General features: G+C 36.3%; 2 protein-coding genes across 3 annotated transcripts in view; both read left to right on the top strand.

Annotated features, from left to right (window-relative positions):
- Positions 1-19,715, top strand: part of PXYLP1 (2-phosphoxylose phosphatase 1) — a 336,729-nt gene that overhangs the window by 316,445 nt on the left and 569 nt on the right. The window lies entirely within an intron of this gene.
- Positions 1-19,715, top strand: part of RASA2 (RAS p21 protein activator 2) — a 126,025-nt gene that overhangs the window by 62,408 nt on the left and 43,902 nt on the right. For both annotated transcript variants that reach the window (XM_081827252.1, XM_081827257.1), the window contains exons 6-9: positions 8,539-8,622; positions 10,942-11,014; positions 14,260-14,336; positions 15,327-15,428. In XM_081827252.1, coding sequence (XP_081683378.1) covers positions 8,539-8,622; positions 10,942-11,014; positions 14,260-14,336; positions 15,327-15,428 — 336 coding nt within the window. The remainder of the gene's footprint in view (positions 1-8,538; positions 8,623-10,941; positions 11,015-14,259; positions 14,337-15,326; positions 15,429-19,715) is intronic.

A 19,715-nucleotide genomic window follows, 5' to 3' on the forward strand; every position in this document is an offset into this window, starting at 1 on the left:
TAATGTAGGTTTTGAGTGCTATCCATTTCCTTCTGAGTACTGTTTTAACAGCATCCTTCAAATATTGATATGCTGGGTTTTCATTTTAATTCAATTCAAAATATTTTATAGTTTTTCTTTTCTTTTATTCTTCAACCTATGGATTATTTATATATGGATATATATCATGAGTTATTTTGTTTCCAAGTATTTGAGGATTTTCCTGATATCTTCTTGCTGTCGATTTCTAATTTAATTCTGTTGTCAACATATTTTGTATGGTCTGAATACTTTTCAATTTGCCAAGACTGTTTTTTGGCCACAAAGTGTCATTTAATCTTGGTACATGTTCCATGTGCATTTGAAAAGAATGTGTTCTCTGCTTCAGGTGGAGAGAGATTTTTTTTTTTTTAAGATTTTATTTATTTGAGAGAGTGTGAGCGAGAGAGAGAGCACTCAAGGAGGGGCAGAAGGAGAGGGAGAAGCAGACTCCCCACTGAGCAGGGAGCCTGATATAGGGCTCGATCCCAGGACCTGGGGATCATGACCTGAGCCAAAGGCAGACACTTAACCGACTGAGCCACCTAGGTGCCCCTGGATAGAGTATTTTTAATAAATGTTAATTATGTGAGGTTGGTTGACTGTCTTATTTAACTTTCATTCTTAATTGCTTTATCAGTTATTGAGGGGGGGTGTTGCTATCTCTAACTATTTGTGAATTTGTCTATTTCTCCTTGTAGTTCTATCAGTTTTTGCTTCATTTGTTTTGTAGCTCTAATGTTAGAAGTTTAACATTTAGGATTGTTATAACTTCCTAATAAATTGAATTCTTCACTATTATAAAATGACCCTCTTTATCCCTGGGAATATATTTTGTTGTGAAATCTACTTTGCTTGATATTAATATAGCCTCTCTGGCTGGCATGCTAACTTGCTTACTTTCTTTTTTTCTTTCTTCCTTTTGGCTGCTTTTCTTTCTTTCTCTTTCCTTCCTTCTTTCATGTTTCTAATTTAAGTTTAATATTATAAGATTTTTGACTTTATACTGTATCTCTTTCCTCTTATATTGGAAATTTTAATCCCTGACAACATTAACATAATTATTATCATTATCTTACGAAATACAGAGAATAGATTCAAAATAAAGCCAGTATTACCACTGGCAGTGAGGTTACTGAATGAAGTTTAAAAGGTCTTACTGTAGGGGCGCCTGGGTGGCTCAGCTGGTTAAGCAACTGCCTTCGGCTCAGGTCATGATCCTGGAGTCCCTGGATCGAGTCCCGCATCGGGCTCCCTGCTCGGCAGGGAGTCTGCTTCTCCCTCTGACCCTCCCCCCTCTCATGTGGTCTCTCTCTCATTCTGTCTCAAATAAATAAATAAAATCTTTAAAAAAATAAATAAATAAAAATAAAAGGTCTTACTGTATTTGTTCTAAGGATGCAGAGTCAAATACTGTGCCCTTGTCTCTTGAAATAATTCTCTTTTATTGGTTTCTCAGAGTTGTTTTTTATTTTTATGTTTAATTTTACTTGAAATATATAAGTTTCTTATGTTCCCAAAGTCAGGACTTATATGAGGTATGTTTGGAGAAGTATCACATTCATTCCCAACTCTTTACCCTCCATATCAGAGTAATTAGAGAATAGAGATTTACCTTATTCTTTTTCACAACTACATAGAATTCCACCATATAGATTTACTATCAGTTATTCAACCAGACGCTTACTGATGGGCATTTTGGGTTGTTATCCATAGAATCAGCTTTCTTTTTTTTTTTTTAAAGATTTTTTTAATTTATTTATTTTGAGAGAGAGAATGAGAGACAGAGAGTATGAGAGGGAGGAGGGTCAGAGGGAGAAGCAGACTCCCTGCTGAGCAGGGAGCCCGATGCGGGACTCGATCCCGGGACTCCAGGATCATGACCTGAGCCGAAGGCAGTCGCTTAACCAACTGAGCCACCCAGGCGCCCCCATAGAATCAGCTTTCTTTTGATTGGTATTAGTATGTATTTTTCTATTCTTTTAACCAGAACCTCTACATTTTAATTGGTGTGTTTAGACCATTTACATATCAGTTGATGTGTTTATACTCTGTCTTCATGTTTGTTTATCTTTTCTTCTGCCATATCCAATCTTTTGTTAATCCCACTCAGTGTGTTTTTTCATGTCAGACGTGTTTTCATCTTTAGAGTTCCAACTTCTAATGTTTTCTGTATCTCTGTAGAGATATACAATATATGAACATGAATACATGAACATATGAATATAGTTTTTAAAATTTATTATTTTTAAAATTCTAATATAATTAACGTAGTGTCGTATTGGTTTCAGGTGTACAATATAGTGATTCATCAATTCTCTACATTGTTCATTGCTCATTATGATAAATGTACTCTTAATCCCCTTTACCTGTTTCACCCATCCCCCCACCCACCTCCCCTCTGGTAACCATCAGTTTGTTTTCTATAGTTAAGAGTCCTTTTTTTGCTTCTTTGTTTTGTTTCTTAAATTCCTCATGTGAGTGAAATCATATGGTATTTGTCTTTCTCTGATTTGTTTCATGTAGCATAATACCCTCTAGATAGATCCATCCATGTTGTTGCAAATGGCAAGATTTCATACTTTTTTATGGCTTAGTAATATTCTACTGTATATATATACTACCTCTTTATCCATTCATCTATTGATGGACACGTGGGTTACTTCCATAATTTGGCTATTGTAAATAATGCTGCAGTAAACATAAGGAGTGCATATATTTTTTCAAATTAGTGTTTTCATATCCTTTGGGTAAATACCCAGTAGTAGAATTACTGGATCAAATGATAATTCTCTTTTTATATTTTTGAGGAAGCTCCATCCTATTTTTCATAGTGGCTGCACCAGTTTGCATTCTCACCAACAGTACAGGAAGGTTCCTTTTTCTCCACATCCTTGCCAATGCTTCTTGTTTTTTGTGTTTTTTATACTACCCATTCTGACTAATGTGAGGTGATATCTCAGTGTGGTTTTCATTTGTATTTCCCTGATGATGAGTAATGTTGAGCATCTTTTCATGTGTCTGTTGGCCATCTGCATGTCTTCTTTGGAGAAATGTCTGTGCATGTCTTCTGCCCATTTTTAAATTGGATTATTTGTTTTTTGGGTGTTGACTTGTATAAATTCTTTATGTATTTTGGATACTAACCCTTTATTGGATATATCATTTGCAAATATCTTCTCCTATTTAGTAGGTTGTCTTTTTGTTGGTTGCTTCCTTTGCTGTGCTTTTTATTTTGATATAGTCCTAATATTTTATTTTTGCTTTTGTTTCCCTTGCCCAAGGTGACTTACCTAGAAAAATGTGGCTGCAGCCAGTGTCAGAGAAATTACTGCCTATTCTCTCCTATTTTTCAAGGCTTCAGGTGTCACATTTAAGTCCTTAATCCATTTTGAGGGGTTTTTTTTTTTATATGGTGTAAGAAAAAATGGTCCAGTTTCATTCTTTGGCATGTAGCAGTCCAGTTTTCACAGCACCATTTGTTGAAGAGACTGTCTTTTTTCCCATTTCATATCGTTGCTTCCTTTGTTGAAGATTAATTGATCATGTAATCATGGATTTATTTCTGGGCTCTCTGTTCTGTTCCATTGATCTGTATGTCTTTTTTTGTGCCAGTACTCTATATCTTGAAATCTGGGATTGCAGTACCTTCAGTTTTGTTCCTTGTTTTCAAGATTGATTTGGCTATTTGGAGTCTTTTGTGGTTCCATACAAATTTTAGGATTATTTATTCTAGTTCTGTGAACAAGGCTGTTGTTTGAAAGGGATTGCATTAAATGTGTAGATTGCTTTGGGTAGTCTGGACATTTTAGCAATATTTGTTCTCCCAATCCATGAGCATGGGATATCTTCCCATTTGTTTTTGTCATCTTCAAATTCTTTTTTTTTTATTATGATGTTATGTTAATCACCATACATTACATCATTAGTTCTTGACGTAGTGTTCCATGAATCATTGTTTGCGTATAACACCCAGTGCTCCATGCAGAACGTGCCCTCTTTAATACCCATCACCAGGCTAACCCATCCCCCCACCCCCATCCCCTCTAGAACCCTCAGTTTGTTTTTCAGAGTCCATAGTCTCTCATGGTTCATCTCCCCCTCCGATTTCCCCCCCTTCATTTCAGATTCTTTTATCAGTGTATTATAGTTTTCAGAATACTAGAAGATCTTCTACCTCTTTGACTGTGTTTATTACTAGGTATTTTATTGTTTTTGGCACAATTGTAAATGGGATTTTTTTAATTTCTCTTTCTGCTATTTCATTATTAGTGTATAGAAGTGCAATGAATTTCTGTATATTGATTTTGTATCCTGCAACCTTACTGAATTCATTTAGGAGTTCTGGTTTTTTGGTGGAGTTTTTAGGATTTTCTATGTACAGTATCATGTCATCTACAAATAGTGAAAGTTTTACTTCCTTACCAATTTGGATGCCTTTTATTTCTTTTTGTTTTCTGATTGCTGTGGCTAGGACTTCCAGTACTATGTTGAATAAAAGTGATGAGAGTGGACATTCTTGTCTTGTTTCTGATCTTGAGGGGAAGGCTCAGTTTTTCCCCATTAAGGATGACTTTAGCTGTGTGTTTTTCATATAAGGCCTTTATTATGTTGAGGTATGTTCCCTCTAAACTTACTTTAATGAGGGTTTTTATCATGAATGGATGTTGTACTTTGTCAGATGCTTTTTCTGCATCTGTTGAAATGACCGTGTGGTTTTCATCCTTTCTCTTGTTGATGTGATATATCATGTAGATTGATTTGTGAATATTGAACCACCCTTGCATTCTGGGAATAAATCCCACTTGATCATGATGAATGATTTTTTTAATGTATTGTTGGATTTGATTTGCTAATATTTTGTTGAGGATTTTTGCATCCACTTTCATCAGAGATTTTGACTTGTAGTTGCCTTTCTTTTATAGTGTCTTTATCTGGTTTTGGTATCAGGGTAATACAGGCCTCATAGAATGAATTTGGAAGCCTTCCTATCTCTTGTATTTTTTGGAATAGTTTGAGAATAGATATTAACTCTTTAAATGTTTCATAGAATTCACCTGTGACACCATCTGGTCCTGGACTTCTGTTTCTTAGGAATTTTTTGATTACTGATTCAGTTTCATTGCTGGTAATTGGTCTGTTCATGTTCAAATTTTCTATTTCCTCCTGATTCAGTTTTGGAACATTATATGTTTCTAGGAATTTATCTCTTCTAGGTTGTCCAATTTGTTAGTGTATAATTTTTCATAATATTTTCTTGTAATCCTTTGTATATCTCTGATATCAGTTGTTATTTCTCCTCTTCTAATTTCTGATTTTGTTTTTGAGTCCTCTCTCTCTCTGTCTCCCTCTCTCTCCCTCTGGGGAGTCTGGCTAAAGGTTTGTCAATTTTGTTGATCTTTTCAAAGAACCAGTCCTGGTTTCATTGATATGTTTTATTGTTTTTTAAGTTTCTATTTCATTTATTTCTCCTCTGATCTTTATTATTTCCTTCCTTCTACTGGAGTTTTGCTCTGCTTCTTTTTCTCGCTCCTTTATGTGTAGGATTAGGTTGTTTGAGATTTTTATTGTTTATTGAGATATTTTGGCCCCTATTTTTTTTGATTCTTTGTGTTCCTGGTTATTTTCTGTTTGATTCTAGACATTACGAAGTTTCTGGATATTTTTATATTTTTATCAGTACACTTGACCCAGTTAAGTAACTTGGAAACAGTTTCATTCTTTTGTGGTTTGCTTTTAAACTTTGATGGATGGAATAAGAGCAGCCTTTAGTCTAGGACTTATGTTTTCCCAATCATGAGGCAGCATCTGTGAATTACCAGGTTTCATAATATGGCTGGTAGGACCTTATGCTAGCCATTTGTGGGCTTCAGGAATTGTTCCCTCTGCTCTTTTTTTTTTTAAGATTTTATTTATTTACTTGAGAGAGAGAGCAAGCGAGAGAGCATGAGTTGGGGGGGGAGGGGCAGGGGGAGAGGGAGAAGCAGACTCCCTGCTGAGCAGGTAGCCCAGTGCGGGACCTGATCCCAGGACCCCAGGATCACAACCCAAGCGGAAGGCCCTCTGCTCTTTTCAAATGATTCTTTCCCTAGCCTCAGTTTCCTCACATGTATATGCTTATCAGCACTCAGCTAATGACTCCAGGGGGATTCTTGTAGCTCTCTGGAGGTTTCTTTCTGTGCAGCTTTTCTTTTCTCTGGTACTCTGCCTTGGGAACTCTAGTTGCCAACTGACAACTCTCCCTCTAGCAGTAAGCTGGGACAGTTAGGGGCTCACTTCATTTCTTCTCCCCTCAGAGATCGGTGTCCTGCACTGCCAATTTTGTTCCTTCTCCACCCCGCCCCCCCAGTTATTTCAGGCAGGGAGGTAACTCTTTTCCCTGTTACTCCATCTTGGCTGTACATAGACATTAACACTTGTCTTCTAGTTTAAAACAACAACAACAACAAAACCTCAAGGAAGAGATTTAGGTCATTCTATATTTAAAACAAGTTTGGACTAAATTTATTTTCCTTTGCAATTTCTAGAAAATGTATTAATATCAAATGTCATATTTAAACAAAATGTAAGATGATTTAGTATACCAAGCTCATTTTCAACATTTGTTTTCTGCTTATCCATGGTTTATGATATGAATTTGCTTGATTCACTGATTAGAAGAATAGTTGTATTCTTGGTAATTAGAAAAATATTTCATGACATGCAGTAAATAAAATAATTAGTATTTAATAATACTGAGTTTGTCAGAAAACAATTTTAAAACTATCTTACATTTAAAAGTTAAGACCACTTCTTGGGGCGCCTGGGTGGCTCAGTTGGTTAAGCGACTGCCTTTGGCTCAGGTCATGATCCTGGAGTCCCAGGATGGAGTCCCGCATCGGACTCCCTGCTCAGCAGGGAGTCTGCTTCTCCCTCTGACCCTCCCCTCTCTCATGCTCTCTCTCTCTGTCTCATTCTCTCTCTCAAATAAATAAAATCTTTAAAAAAAAAAATTAAAAAAAAAATAAAAATAAAAGTTAAGACCACTTCTGATGATTTTTATAGATTCATATTTCTGGCTTATGGACATCATTGTTTTGCGTTGTGAAGTATTCTTATAGAAGTCTTTGTATAATGAACTGCATTTTTCTTAGGTTTTTTTATACTTCATAAAATTATAGTGACTTTCTATAAGATTTCTCATAATTAGTGTTTACATGAGATAAATTTGGTATTACAAGGAGAGTAATACAATAAATTCAGGTGCAGTAGGGAATGTAGAAAGACACTGGACTGTAGAAACAGTTAAGAAAGTAGAAGTTGGGTCTTGGCCCACTTTGTACAAGTAGCATTACCTCTTTAGCCTTATTTTGTTACTGTCGCACATAATCTTTTTGGGCCTTTTTTTCTTCTTTAAGGTGTTTTTTCTCAAAGGCAGTTGTGGGAATTAGATACATTTTGTGAAAATACATGGTAAACTACAAATGCTATATAAAAACCAGGTATCATTTTGAGACTTAGCCTGAGGACTGTAAGTTTCAAACGGTATATAGTTGGAAAATTTGACTGTACCTGAACCTAACATTAATAACCAGAATTATTATCTTGGCCTGTGCTTTCTTTGGTTTCAGAAATTTTTAAAATTTGATTTTTGATACTCAATTTAATAGAAATGAGTCATATTATCATTTATTTCTTTACTTGGCAGCACAGCATATGCACTTGACCCACATATATGATCTGTGGGTTGTGGAGAGAAATAAGGATGTTGCTCAATAGCCCACTTCTTTCAACAAAGAATACTTTTCAGCAATTCTCATGAGTTTTTCGTAGACATTAGGAAATGCAGACCCTTAGATGTTAAACTAAATTCGTGAACTAAATATTGAGTGAGGAAATGTGGGGAGCAGACCATTAAGTTAGATTCTATGTCCTCTGTAAATACCAGTGACTTTACCTATAGATCGGATTAGAAGACCTTGGTTTTTAAGTTCTGAAACATTTTCTGCAGAATGATATAGGAGCTGTTACTGAGAATCAGAATAAAAGGCTACAGAATTGTGGGAGGCTTGCCCTCTATTTATGAATCAGATTTCAAGTGGAAACCACAGTCGTTTCCTTGTTTCTCATTCATGCTTTAGCAGAGGATGTGATGCCATAGATCTAGCTTGGTTTGTAGTTTCTCCTTTAAGGTTCACACCACATTCTTTTCCTGTTTAGAAGCCACAGCAGTTTTAATATATTGTCAAACCACAGACTGTACCTTGCTGGATATTTAGTGGGGGGATGTGTGCTACATATTATTTGGTAGTCCCAGTACTGATTGTGGCAATCTAGTTTAAGTCCTATTTCAGAAATATAGCATAAATAAATAAGTGCACAGTATAGATAGATGTATTTGGGGTAGGTGGTATATAGGCATACTTCTGCAGACTTGTGGAAAACAGTTTTAACCCTTTGAATATATTAATTTGTATTTAAAAATAATGCTTTATGTTGTTAAACTTGAATATATGTTAACTTTCTTTTATTCTTCCTTAGCATCATGGCATGCCATGGGTTGCCTCTCATAAATGGACAAAGCTGTGACCCTTATGCAACAGTTTCTCTAGTGGGCCCTTCTAGGTAATGTTTATTTTTTTTTAAGTTTTTATTTAAATTCCAGTTAGTTAACATACACTGTAATGTAAGTTTCAGGTGTACTATTCAGTGATCTAACACTTCCATACAACACCCAGTGCTCATCACAAGTGTGCTCCTTAATCCCCATCACTTCCCCCACCCACCTCCCTGCTGGTAACCAACAGTTTGTTCTCTATAGTTAAGAGCCAGTGTTCCTTGATTTGCCTCTCTCTCTTCTTTTTTTTCCCCTATGCTCATTTGTTTTGTTTCTTAAATTCCACATATGAGTGAAATCATATTATGGTATTTGTCTTTCTCTGACTGACTTATTTCACTTAGCATAATACTCTCTAGCTCCATCCATGTCATTGGTAGGTAATGTTTATTGAATTATTATTAGATTTTTTTTTTTTTACCTCTAACCAATTTCAAACATGCCTTTATTTACCATAAGTACACTGATTTTAATCCAGAAATGCAAACATCTCTGTATCTGAAGACTCAGTATGTATATGGGCTTAACAAATGATTTCCTTCTTTGACAGTAGATGCTTCATTACATTGAAATGATCAGTGGTTGGCTTCTATTTGTAACCTGGAGTTCAGAATTCAGAGTAGGAGAGCAAATTATTATTAGATTTTTAAGTTTTAAAATGTGACTTAAGAATTAACAAGTTAAGATTCTAAGAATAAATGCTAAATAGCTATTTATGACACAAAGTAATGAATGCTTTGGAAAAAAGATCTCTAGTGAGTTCTGTTATACACTTGCAAACAACCAAGTCCTGTTTTTATAGAAAGAAAGTGGTTGCCATTTCAAATATGCTGGACTCTTAGACTGTGGGAAGCAACATTAGTTTTATAGTAGTTAAAATGTACTTTACAACATAAACTTGACCTTCTTCAGTCATCATTGGCCTTCCTACCTTCAATGTCTTAGATTTTATGTAGGTAAAATCCTGTTTTAAGAAGTGCTAGCCCAGAATCACAAGGCAGTTTCCATATTTTTATCTGGAAAGCGGCTCAGAACTAAAAATGCCTTTTCTACTCACGGCATCTATGCTCTACAGAGAGAATCCCAAGCTGTAGACAGACTGCTGAAGTACCAGAACATGGTAAAGTGCACCATATCATTGATTTAAATTATTTACGATGATTTATTGAAAAACCTACAGCAATTTGTATATTTCGTATTTTATAACTTCATTATGATTTCTTTCAGAGCCTGACTAGTCTGAAATTTGCCTACAACTTGAAGGTTTAAAATCAGGAAACAAAGAGCAAAATATTCCCTCCATACCAAACACATACATACATACATACACACACAGACACACACCCCTTCTCCCCAACTTCAGGCTCTCTAGGTATTCTTTTTATTATTTATTTTTATTAATTTTTCTTAATTCCAGGGTAGTCAGCATACAGTGTTATATTAGTTTCAGGTGTACAGTATAGGTATTTTTATTTTTTAGAAAATCACCAGTAAGTCACTTTTAAAAATGTATTTATATATGTATATAAAATACCTTGTGCCATGCCTAGTACTCACTATGTGCTCAAACAGTATTGCACTGTTATTACTATAGATGGTTTTATATTTGAAAGCAGATACTCAATCCTTCAACATTCATGCTATCAGAGGGATTAGTTCTGTATGTTAAAAATGTTTAGCCTAGTGGAGCTATTTTTTGTTTTTGTTTATAGTCTGTAGGTGAAGACAAATTCTTTAGTGTAATCATTTAATAACATACAAATGGAAACTGTTTGGCATACGAATTTGTTTTTAAGAGTCATTATTGGTATTGATAGTGTCCTATCATCACATAAGATGTTAAAATTGGGAGAGGCTGGGGAAAGACTGCATGGGACTTCCCTGTACATTTCTTTGCAACCTTCTCTAATTATTTCAAAATAAAAAGTTTTTTAAAAAGCCATATTGTAGCTGAAGCCCAAGAAGTAAATTTAGTTAAGAATGCTTTTCGTGTTCCTCAGGTATTTTTCAGCATAGATAAAGGTACTCTGAATCTCACTGTCTTACTTTTACCATTCTGATATAAAATAAGCTTGATAGTTGACCTAGTGTAGCCATAAAGAGAAAATACAATCTTGTCATATATTACATATACAAACTTGTATTTTCTTTGATTTGAGTCTTTAGAGACATCTCAAGTTTTTTCCCCAAGTAATATTTAAAACTATAGTTTTCCCTGAGTGATCTTAACAGCTAAAGGGAGGTCAGGCTCCCTGGTTGGAAATAGCATGTTTTATAATTGTGTACTATTAAGTTCTACAAGGTAAAACTCTACCACATTGGAACAGGAATGACCAAAAGAAGACAAAAGTAAAGAAGAAAACGAGCAATCCGCAGTTTAATGAAATCTTTTATTTTGAGGTAACTTTTTATTTTATATAAATGTTGACACTGAATATTTAATATTGAATGCTGGTTTACTTCTTTTTTTTGAACTATAGCCACAGTAATCATTTAATCAACTAATGCAACTAAGCATTTGTACTCCAAGAGCAGTGGAACCATGATGTAATGTGGTAGAGGCCTAGTATATAAAAAATAAAGGCAGAGCTATAACTGATTTGGGGATAGGGAGGACTAGGGCCACACCTACTCCTTAGTCATCCCTATTATCACACTGTCCTCCACACACACACCCCCACCTTATCCACTCCCCCCACCTGACACACAGTGGCCACTGGACTCTTCTACAGAGTACTTGAAAATCACTAGTAAAGTAAGTATGACATCACTTGGTTGGAGTTCTTGTCCCAGTTGACGTGGAATAAATCACTAAATGTGAGGTTTAATTTTATCTTGTGAAAGGATAATTTTGTAAGAGAAAACACTAGCCAAACCTGACAGAGTTTTTAGGAGACCCAAATGTGAGAATGCTTTGAGACCATAAAGTACTATATGATTAAGGCCTTATTATTAAGTTCTTTTTAGCTAATTGCCTCTACAGACACATGCTTATTTTCATAGAGATCTTCAGCTGCCTTGAAGTTTCCCCAAAATACAGTGCTTTGGAGTTCTTTACTGTGGAGCATTTGTTAAAGAAATCCTTTTTCATATTATTTGAAAACTACAGAAAAAAAAAGTTGACCTCTGATTTCTAAAGATTGTGTTCTAACCATAGAACATGTTGCAAGTGAGATTAACAGGTAGGAAAGATTTGGGAGAAAGATACATTATGTGCTTTTTCCTCTTTTGTGTGTGTTTTTCTTGATAATTCAAAGTGGAGACGAGTGAGAGCACGTCTAGCCATGCCTGATTACTGTACTTTAATAAAGAAACATAGGTTAAAGGAAATACCAAATTGAAGTAGGAAGAATTGTGGGGGTGGAGGCAAGGGAGAAAGAAAAACAAAAGAAAAGGTACCAATGTGAGACTTTTCCATTTCCTGGCTAAGGACTTTGGTTGTTACACATTTATCAATGACTATTACATCTAACCTGCAGAAAACATGGGGCAACTTGCAGCAAGCAGATGGTCCTTTGAAAGGCAAGGCCTGACCTGCTTGCTATATCCAAGTGTACCTATGAAGCCTTAAAACATTTATTCAAAAAGCCCTTTGTTGAGCTGATTATAAAGATAAGATTCAATCTCTGTCCTCGAGCTAAAGCAAGAAACACAGAGCACACATATGCATGCATGCACACAGCAGCAAAATGCAGTAGATGCTGGGAAGGTCGGATAAGTTCTGCTCCAGCCAAGTTAAGTGAGGGAAAAGGAGTATTAGAGAGAAAGAACATTTTGAGCAGAGACAAAGAGACAGAAAAGCAGAAAGTTATGTTCAAAGAATAGCAAATAATGATTTAACTGGAAAGGTTCTATAAGAGAATAATTGGAACAAAGCTTAAAAGCTAGACTAGGACCAACTATGAAAGGCATTGAATACCTGGCTGGTGTGCTTACAGAGTAGGTGTTGAATGTTTTTGAGCCTGGAAGTGGTAAGAGTAGTGCAGTGTTTTGGGAAGAATTAACCATGATCTGTGGGCCAGTGGCTGAGAAAGAACAGAGATCAAGAAACTCTTATAGTTTAGGTGTTAAAAAAGAAAAAAAGGTGGGGGGGGGTGGTTCTGATCCAAGAGAGTAACATGGAAAAAGAAAGTGACAGATGAGAAAGAAGCTGTAAAGGGCAGGATAACAAATTGATTGTAGAAGAAAAGACACAAAGGGAGGAGTCAGATGTCCTCATGGTTTCAAATCTGGAATAAGGGAAAAGTTAAGGAAAGCAGAAGTGGTTCAGTTTGGGACATAATGAACTTGAGGTCTGACATGAAAACCTTACAATAGGCAGTTCATGACTGAAACTTAAGATGGGTGATGGCTGTAGATAAGGACTCAAGATTTGCTTACAGAGAGTCAAGAAAGCCAAGGGAATAGAGGTATACGATATAGGAGAAAAGTGAGGAAGCTCAGTTCTGCCACTTATTAGGTATTCAGCTTTGAGCACATCTCTTAATTTCTGTCCTTTAACTTCCTCATTTTCAAGATGAGGATAATAAATCTAGCCCTGCCTGCTTTAGAGCAGCATTCTGATGAACAAAGAAGATAATGGATGTGAAAGCACTTTGTAAACTGTACAGCCCTTTGCAGCTCTTAGAGCAAAATAAAAGTTAAAACCATGGAGAAAACCCATATTTATAGGTTCTGAGGAAGAAGAGGTCTCACAGGAAGAAGCAGAGAGCAGGAGGTTGCCTGGGTAGTGCCTGGGTAAACTCAAAAGAGTGTTTCTGGGCAAGGAGGTATAGTTGTATTCACTTGTTCTGATAGAGGGGTCAAGGAAGACAAGAACTAAGGACTCACCATCAGACTTGGTGACTAAGGAGGTTGGGGAGGGTGATCTGTGAGGAAACCAGATTATAAGGAGTTACTATAGTGAGTGGGTGTGAGGAAGTGGCGGCTGTAAGGATGGATTACAGTTTTGAGATATTTGTCTGTGAAAGGAAGCAGATAGGAAGACCATAATTTAAGTGTAGAATTTTTCTTAGACTTGAGTGAGGTGAATAAGCTGGTAATGAAAGCTGTAATTAAAATAGATCAAATGCTTACTGTATGCTTTCTGTATATCATGCATGGGTGGAATAGTCTTGGAAAAGAGGCAGATCATCTCATCTCTTGTTCAGAAGAAATGAGAAAACTCATCAAGTAGAAGGACCTATGTGAGAATGGACATGTTCAGGTGGATGGTAGCTGAGGAAGTCCCTGCCAGTAGCCTTGATATTTTTGGTAAAAATGTGAGAAGGAAGTGTAAGGATAGAATTGATATCTTGAGAAATGTGGGAAAGTCTTCAAACAGTTTTTAGCACGTGCAACTTCACCAAAATAGAACACTTTTACTCTTTGAGCCACTAACAGATTACATGTGAGTCAGAGAACCTAATGTTGCTGTAGATTGAGTTGATAAGGGAGGGCATGGAGGCAAGATTGTTTTTCTTGCCTTATTCTTTCCTCCCTGCTACTTCCATAGCCGTTTTTATCTTTAGCTTTGGGGGAAACTATTACCTAAGCGTTTTCCTCTGTTTATAATAAACACAATTGAACATTTTGATAGTTTTTTAAGTTCATGTAGGAAAAAAATACTTAAAAATTTGTTGTCAACTAAAATTTTTTGTTCACAGGTAACCAGATCCAGTAGTTACACAAGGAAGTCCCAGTTCCAGGTAGAAGAGGAGGACATTGAAAAGCTAGAAATTAGGTATTTGTCTTGGAGTTTTACACAGTTGTTTTTTTTTGGTGCCAAAAGAAAATCCTAAATCCCAAATAAAAAAAATCCTAGAAAGAAAACAGGTGAACCAAGCTTAATAGATTTCTCTTTAGCAAGTTAGTTGATGAAACTTAGAGGAACATGCATCTAATTTAAATTCATATAATCTTTTCAAAATCTGTTTTCCTTGCAGAAGTAGTCAAGGTGTTTTTATTTAAAACCAAAGATGACCTAATTTTTACCTATTTTATTATATTTTTAATTTTCACAAATTTAATTGCTCTTTAAATTTCTGAATCATAGCATAATGGGTGCAAAGAATATATAGAAAAGTAATTATATTTTAGCCAATTTAGAAATAATTTTTTTATTCTTCTTAACATATCTGCTGTCTAACAGAAATTTCAGTGAGGTAAGAAGTCTTGTAAGATAATTCAACAGGTGCATGTGTTTGAAGTTTGTGCTATTTAGGTCTTAAATCTCTATGCTGTTTGGGAGGGGAAAGTTCTGTAAGTGCATGTACAGGTGTGGTGTTAACAGTGTGTTCATCTAAAGGGTGTGTTAGTCACATGTTTGGAATGATCAGGTAATGTATTTTTCTAAATCACCTATCTTTACATATTAACTGGCTCTAATTGAGAAAGAAACTGTAGTCTTGTGGTTTCTTTTCTCAAATTCAACAAAGTAACTCTAGTTCTTACTGCTACAGGTTAAAATAAAGCCTAGACTTTGAAACTAAGAAAATTAGTGCTTTCTTTTAGATTATTTAAAATAGTTACATTCTGTGCTTATAAATAAAAGCTACTGCAATATTTTGTTTTCTTAGTTTAGTTAATAAGGTATAGGACAGTGCTAACATCTCTTACTTTTAAGCATGTAAAATTAAGGCTATAATACAGTCAAAGTGATTTGAAGCTACCTGGTGGCGTGTGTTCTCTTAAACATTGTTTGCAAAAAATAAAGCCAGTTTTAAATTTTCAGGATTGACTTGTGGAACAATGGAAACCTGGTCCAAGATATTTTCCTGGGCGAGATTAAGGTTCCTGTGAACGTGTTAAGAAATGATTCCTTTCATCAAGCCTGGTAAGAAGACAAACATTCTAGTGAACTCCACAGTAGGTCATCTCCTTTAATAAAATGTACATGCAAATAAATGCTTACTATAAGCAGATTTTTATTTTTACTTATTTATTTATTTATTTTTAATAAGCAGATTTTTAAATTTGTGGTAGAATAAGCCAGAAGTCATTAACTTTTATTGATTTGGTTTATTTATTTTTGCAGAAATAGAAGTACATTGATGGTTTTATAACTTAAGCTCTAGTACTGAGATACAAGAACTGAATTATCTAGGAATATTGTTCTGTTCAAAAACGAAATCTTAACTCTGAGGGGAAAATTAAAATCATTTAAAACATTACATAAGAGTTGCCCAGGTGTAAGATGCTTGGTCACAGATCAGCATCTTCAGTACAGAAGCCTTATTAATGTAATGGGAACTGTGGATATTTGAAAACAGAGGGTTTATGGTAGGGAATCAACTGTTTATGGGATCTAACCAGTGATTTTCCTTTACCACACCCCACTGAAATGCACTATGAATGGCCCTGATGTTATTTTCTAAATGTCTAGGGTCAGGGAGCCTGGGTGGCTGAATTGGTTGAGTGTCCAGCTCATGATTTCAGCTCAGGTCATCATCTCAAGGTTGTGAAATCAAGCCCCACATTGGGCTCCGTGCTCAGCTGGGAGTCTGCTTGAGATTCTCCTCCCACCCCCACTCGTAATAAATAAATAAATAAATAAATAAATTAAATAAATAAATAAATAAAGTAAGTGTGTCTAGGGTCCAGATGTGAACCTATCATTTTTTTCTGTCTAGAGCACTTACAAGCATGCCTATCCATGCCTTCCAGTAGGTTGCCCAGCAGCCCTCATGCTAGACTTGGGTTTCTACGGAGCATAAAAAAAAACAGGCCTTTCTCATTTGCCTCTAATGCCCGCTATTTAGAACTCAGTTTCAGTGTCTAGAAGAGGAGTTTGAAACTGTTTAGATGTTTCTTACTGTGGGCATCAATCTCATTTGTCTTTAAAAGAGCCTGCCTCTACAGATTGACTGCCAGACATTTTTCACTTTGAACTCTGTTGTAGACGGATTTTTAGACTCTCAAAATTTTTATTTTATTTTTACCTCTTGCTAATACAGACCTAAGATTTATTGGTCTTTCTGGCGGCATTTTTTTTTTTTAAGATTTTATTTATTTATTTGAGAGAGAGAATGAGAGAGCGAGAGAGAGCGCACATGAGAGGGGGGAGGGTCAGAGGGAGAAGCAGACTCCCTGCTGAGCAGGGAGCCCGATGTGGGACTCGATCCCGGGACTCCAGGATCATGACCTGAGCCGAAGGCAGTCGCTCAACCAACTGAGCCACCCAGGCTTCCTGGCGGCATTTTGTATAATTTCAAAAATGTATCCACCTTTGGGGGGGATTAAGCTTGCTTACTTTGAAAAATTGACAAACAACATTTGAGACCTGTCACACGCCCCACCTCATGTCTTCTTCCACCTTCTGTAAAATAGCATATATTTTAAAATGAAAATCTCTTGGGGTACCTGGGTGGCTCAGTCGGTTAAGTGTCTCTTTGGCTCAGGTCATGATCCCAGAGTCCTGGGATCGAGCCCCACGGCAGGCTCCCTGCTCAGCGGGGAGTCTGCTTCTCCCTCTCTCTACTTCTCCCTGCTGCTCATGCTTTCAATCTCTCTCTCTCAAAAAAATAAAATCTTAAAGAAAAAGAAAATCTCTGCACTCACTTTGTTAGGTCTTTAAAATTGTATGGCATGCCACTCGTACAAAATTAAAAAGTGAGTTGTTATGGCTCTCAGGACCCCTCAAAGTGAACCTGAAATGTGCCACCCGGCTTGTATTTTAAGTAAGACTTTTTCCAGACAGGTCCTCCAAATCTGACAAACTTTGTCCACCTTGCCAGGATGTAAGAACACTGACTAACAGAAATTAAGTTTATTCCTATAGATATCATTTTTGCCAATAGTATTTTAAAGCCAAAGTGTAAGTTCTAAAATTTATATAGCACGCAGGGTGCCTTGGTGGCGCAGTTGGTTAAGCATCTGCCTTCAGCTCAGGTCATGGTCCCAAGGTCCTGGGTTCGAAGCCCAAATTCCGGCTCGTTGCTCATCAGGAAGCCTGCTTCTCCCTCTCCCTCTACCCCTCTCCCTGCTTGTTCTCTCTGTCTCTTTCTCTCTCTCTCCCCCCCCCTTGCTATCTCTCCCTCTCTCAAATAAATAAATCTTTAAAAAAATTCATACAACATGGAATAGAAACATCTAATTTATTTATACTTCCATAGATATAAGGAAGTATAAAAATGTGAATGCCATTTTAAATCAGAAATTAAACTTAAGGGTCGTTTGTCATTTGCAGAGCTATAGCATCCCCTTGTGGGATTGATGGTAACTGCATGAAAACGCAGGAAAAGTTTTCTTTACCTTCAGAATTTCAGGCATATTTTTTCTAATCTTTGGTAGTAGGAAAAAGAATGATTATCAGTAATGTAATCCTGTTGTTTGAAAAGTTTGAATTTGCTTTCCTTTTTCACATAATTTCCAATTAGTATTTGTCTATTATAGTCTTTTCCTGAAAATAGATTTTAATGGTTCCAATTTAATTTTATTCTCAGATTACATTCCCCCATTCCTTTCTTGGCTTTTCAGTTCCTTAGCAATGACATATGTTCTTTATTCTGAAACTTCTGTCAGATGTTAGGAGAGCTTGTTAGTGTTGTTAGTAACTCATTTTAACTTTAACCTTATAGATGATAGAATTTTATATGATTTTTTGAATCGGTAATATACTCACACGGTTCACAGTTCAAAAGGTAAAAATCTGTGTCTTGCCCCAGTCCCTTAGCTAATCATTTCCCCTCTTCTGAGGCAGTCACTGTTTTGAGTTTCTGGAAATATTTTATGGAATATAGTCAAATATGTATATATTCTTCTTTTCCCTTCTTTACACAAAAGGGCACATACTGTATCCTGATCTGCACCTTGCTTTTCTCACTTAACCAGTGTAGTAGAACTTCAGTAAATATTTGTAGAACCTTGGCAGTGGTTAAGAGTATGGGCTCTGGAACCAAATTGCCTTGGTTCAAATCTTAACCTCTGCCATAACTTCCTGTGTGACCTTGGACAAGTTACTCCACTCACTTGGCTTTGCCTTTCTCTGGCTATAAAATAGGGACAGTACAAATAGTACCTGCTTCCCAGAGTTGTTAGAGGATGAAATGCATTCATCCTCATAAATGAAACAAGCTGCAAGTACAATGACTATGGGTATATAGCTCATGCTCTCATCATTATGGTGATTGCTGCTGTCATCACCATTCCTCCAGAGCAATACCTATAGAATTTCTGCATCCTTTTTTGTCATACCAGTGTTCTATTGTTTGGAAAGTTAGAAAGAGAACCTCAGAGGCAGCCTAAGTTTAATCTCATTTCACCAGTTCCTGTAATGTCAGTGTCTTAATGTGTGCAAAACCTTTGTGTGATTGTACAAATTGGCACAACAATTTCCCCCTAAATGATCCAACATGTAAAAATGGACATTAAGAAAAGACAATAGAGGGGCACCTGGGTGGCTCAGTTGGTTAAGCGACTGCCTTCGGCTCAGGTCATGATCCCAGGGTCCTGGGATCGAGCCCCACATCAGGCTCCCGGCTCAGCTGGAAGCCTGCTTCTCCCTCGCCCACTCCCCTTACTTGTGTTCCCCCTCATGCTGTCTCTCTCTCTCTCTCTCTCAATTAAATAAATAAATAAAATCTTTAAAAAAAAAAAAGAAAAGACAATAGAGGGGCGCCTGGGTGGCTCAGTTGGTTAAGCGTCTGTCTTCAGCTCATATCACGATCCCAGGGTCCTGGGATCGAGCCCCGCATCAGGCTCTCTGCTCAGTGGAAAACCTGCTTCTCCCTCTCCCACTCCCCCTGCTTGTGTTCCCTCTCTCGCTCTCTCTGTCAAATAAGTAAATAAAATTAAAAAAAAATAAATCACATTTATGTAGTTACAATAAGTACATTTATCTATAGTTATTTGTATATTTAAGTGGTAACAGTTATATATAAATCTTACATAAATAACTGCTGCATAATGTTTACTGTGTACCAGGCACTATTCTAAGTGCTTTACTTATATAACCTCCTTAGAGTTGTTGTAAGGATTAATCAGTTAGATTCTATTATTACCCCTTATTTAGAGTAATAATAAGGAAACAAGTGCAGAGAGATTGAGCAGTTTGCCCAAGGTCACACAGCTGAGATTTGGACCAAATATTCTGACTCCAAAGTTTATGCTCTTAACCAATTAC

This window comes from Leptonychotes weddellii, chromosome 1, assembly GCF_054177405.1.
Source record: "Leptonychotes weddellii isolate Sample4059 chromosome 1, ASM5417740v2, whole genome shotgun sequence".
Lineage (NCBI taxonomy): Eukaryota > Metazoa > Chordata > Mammalia > Carnivora > Phocidae > Leptonychotes > Leptonychotes weddellii.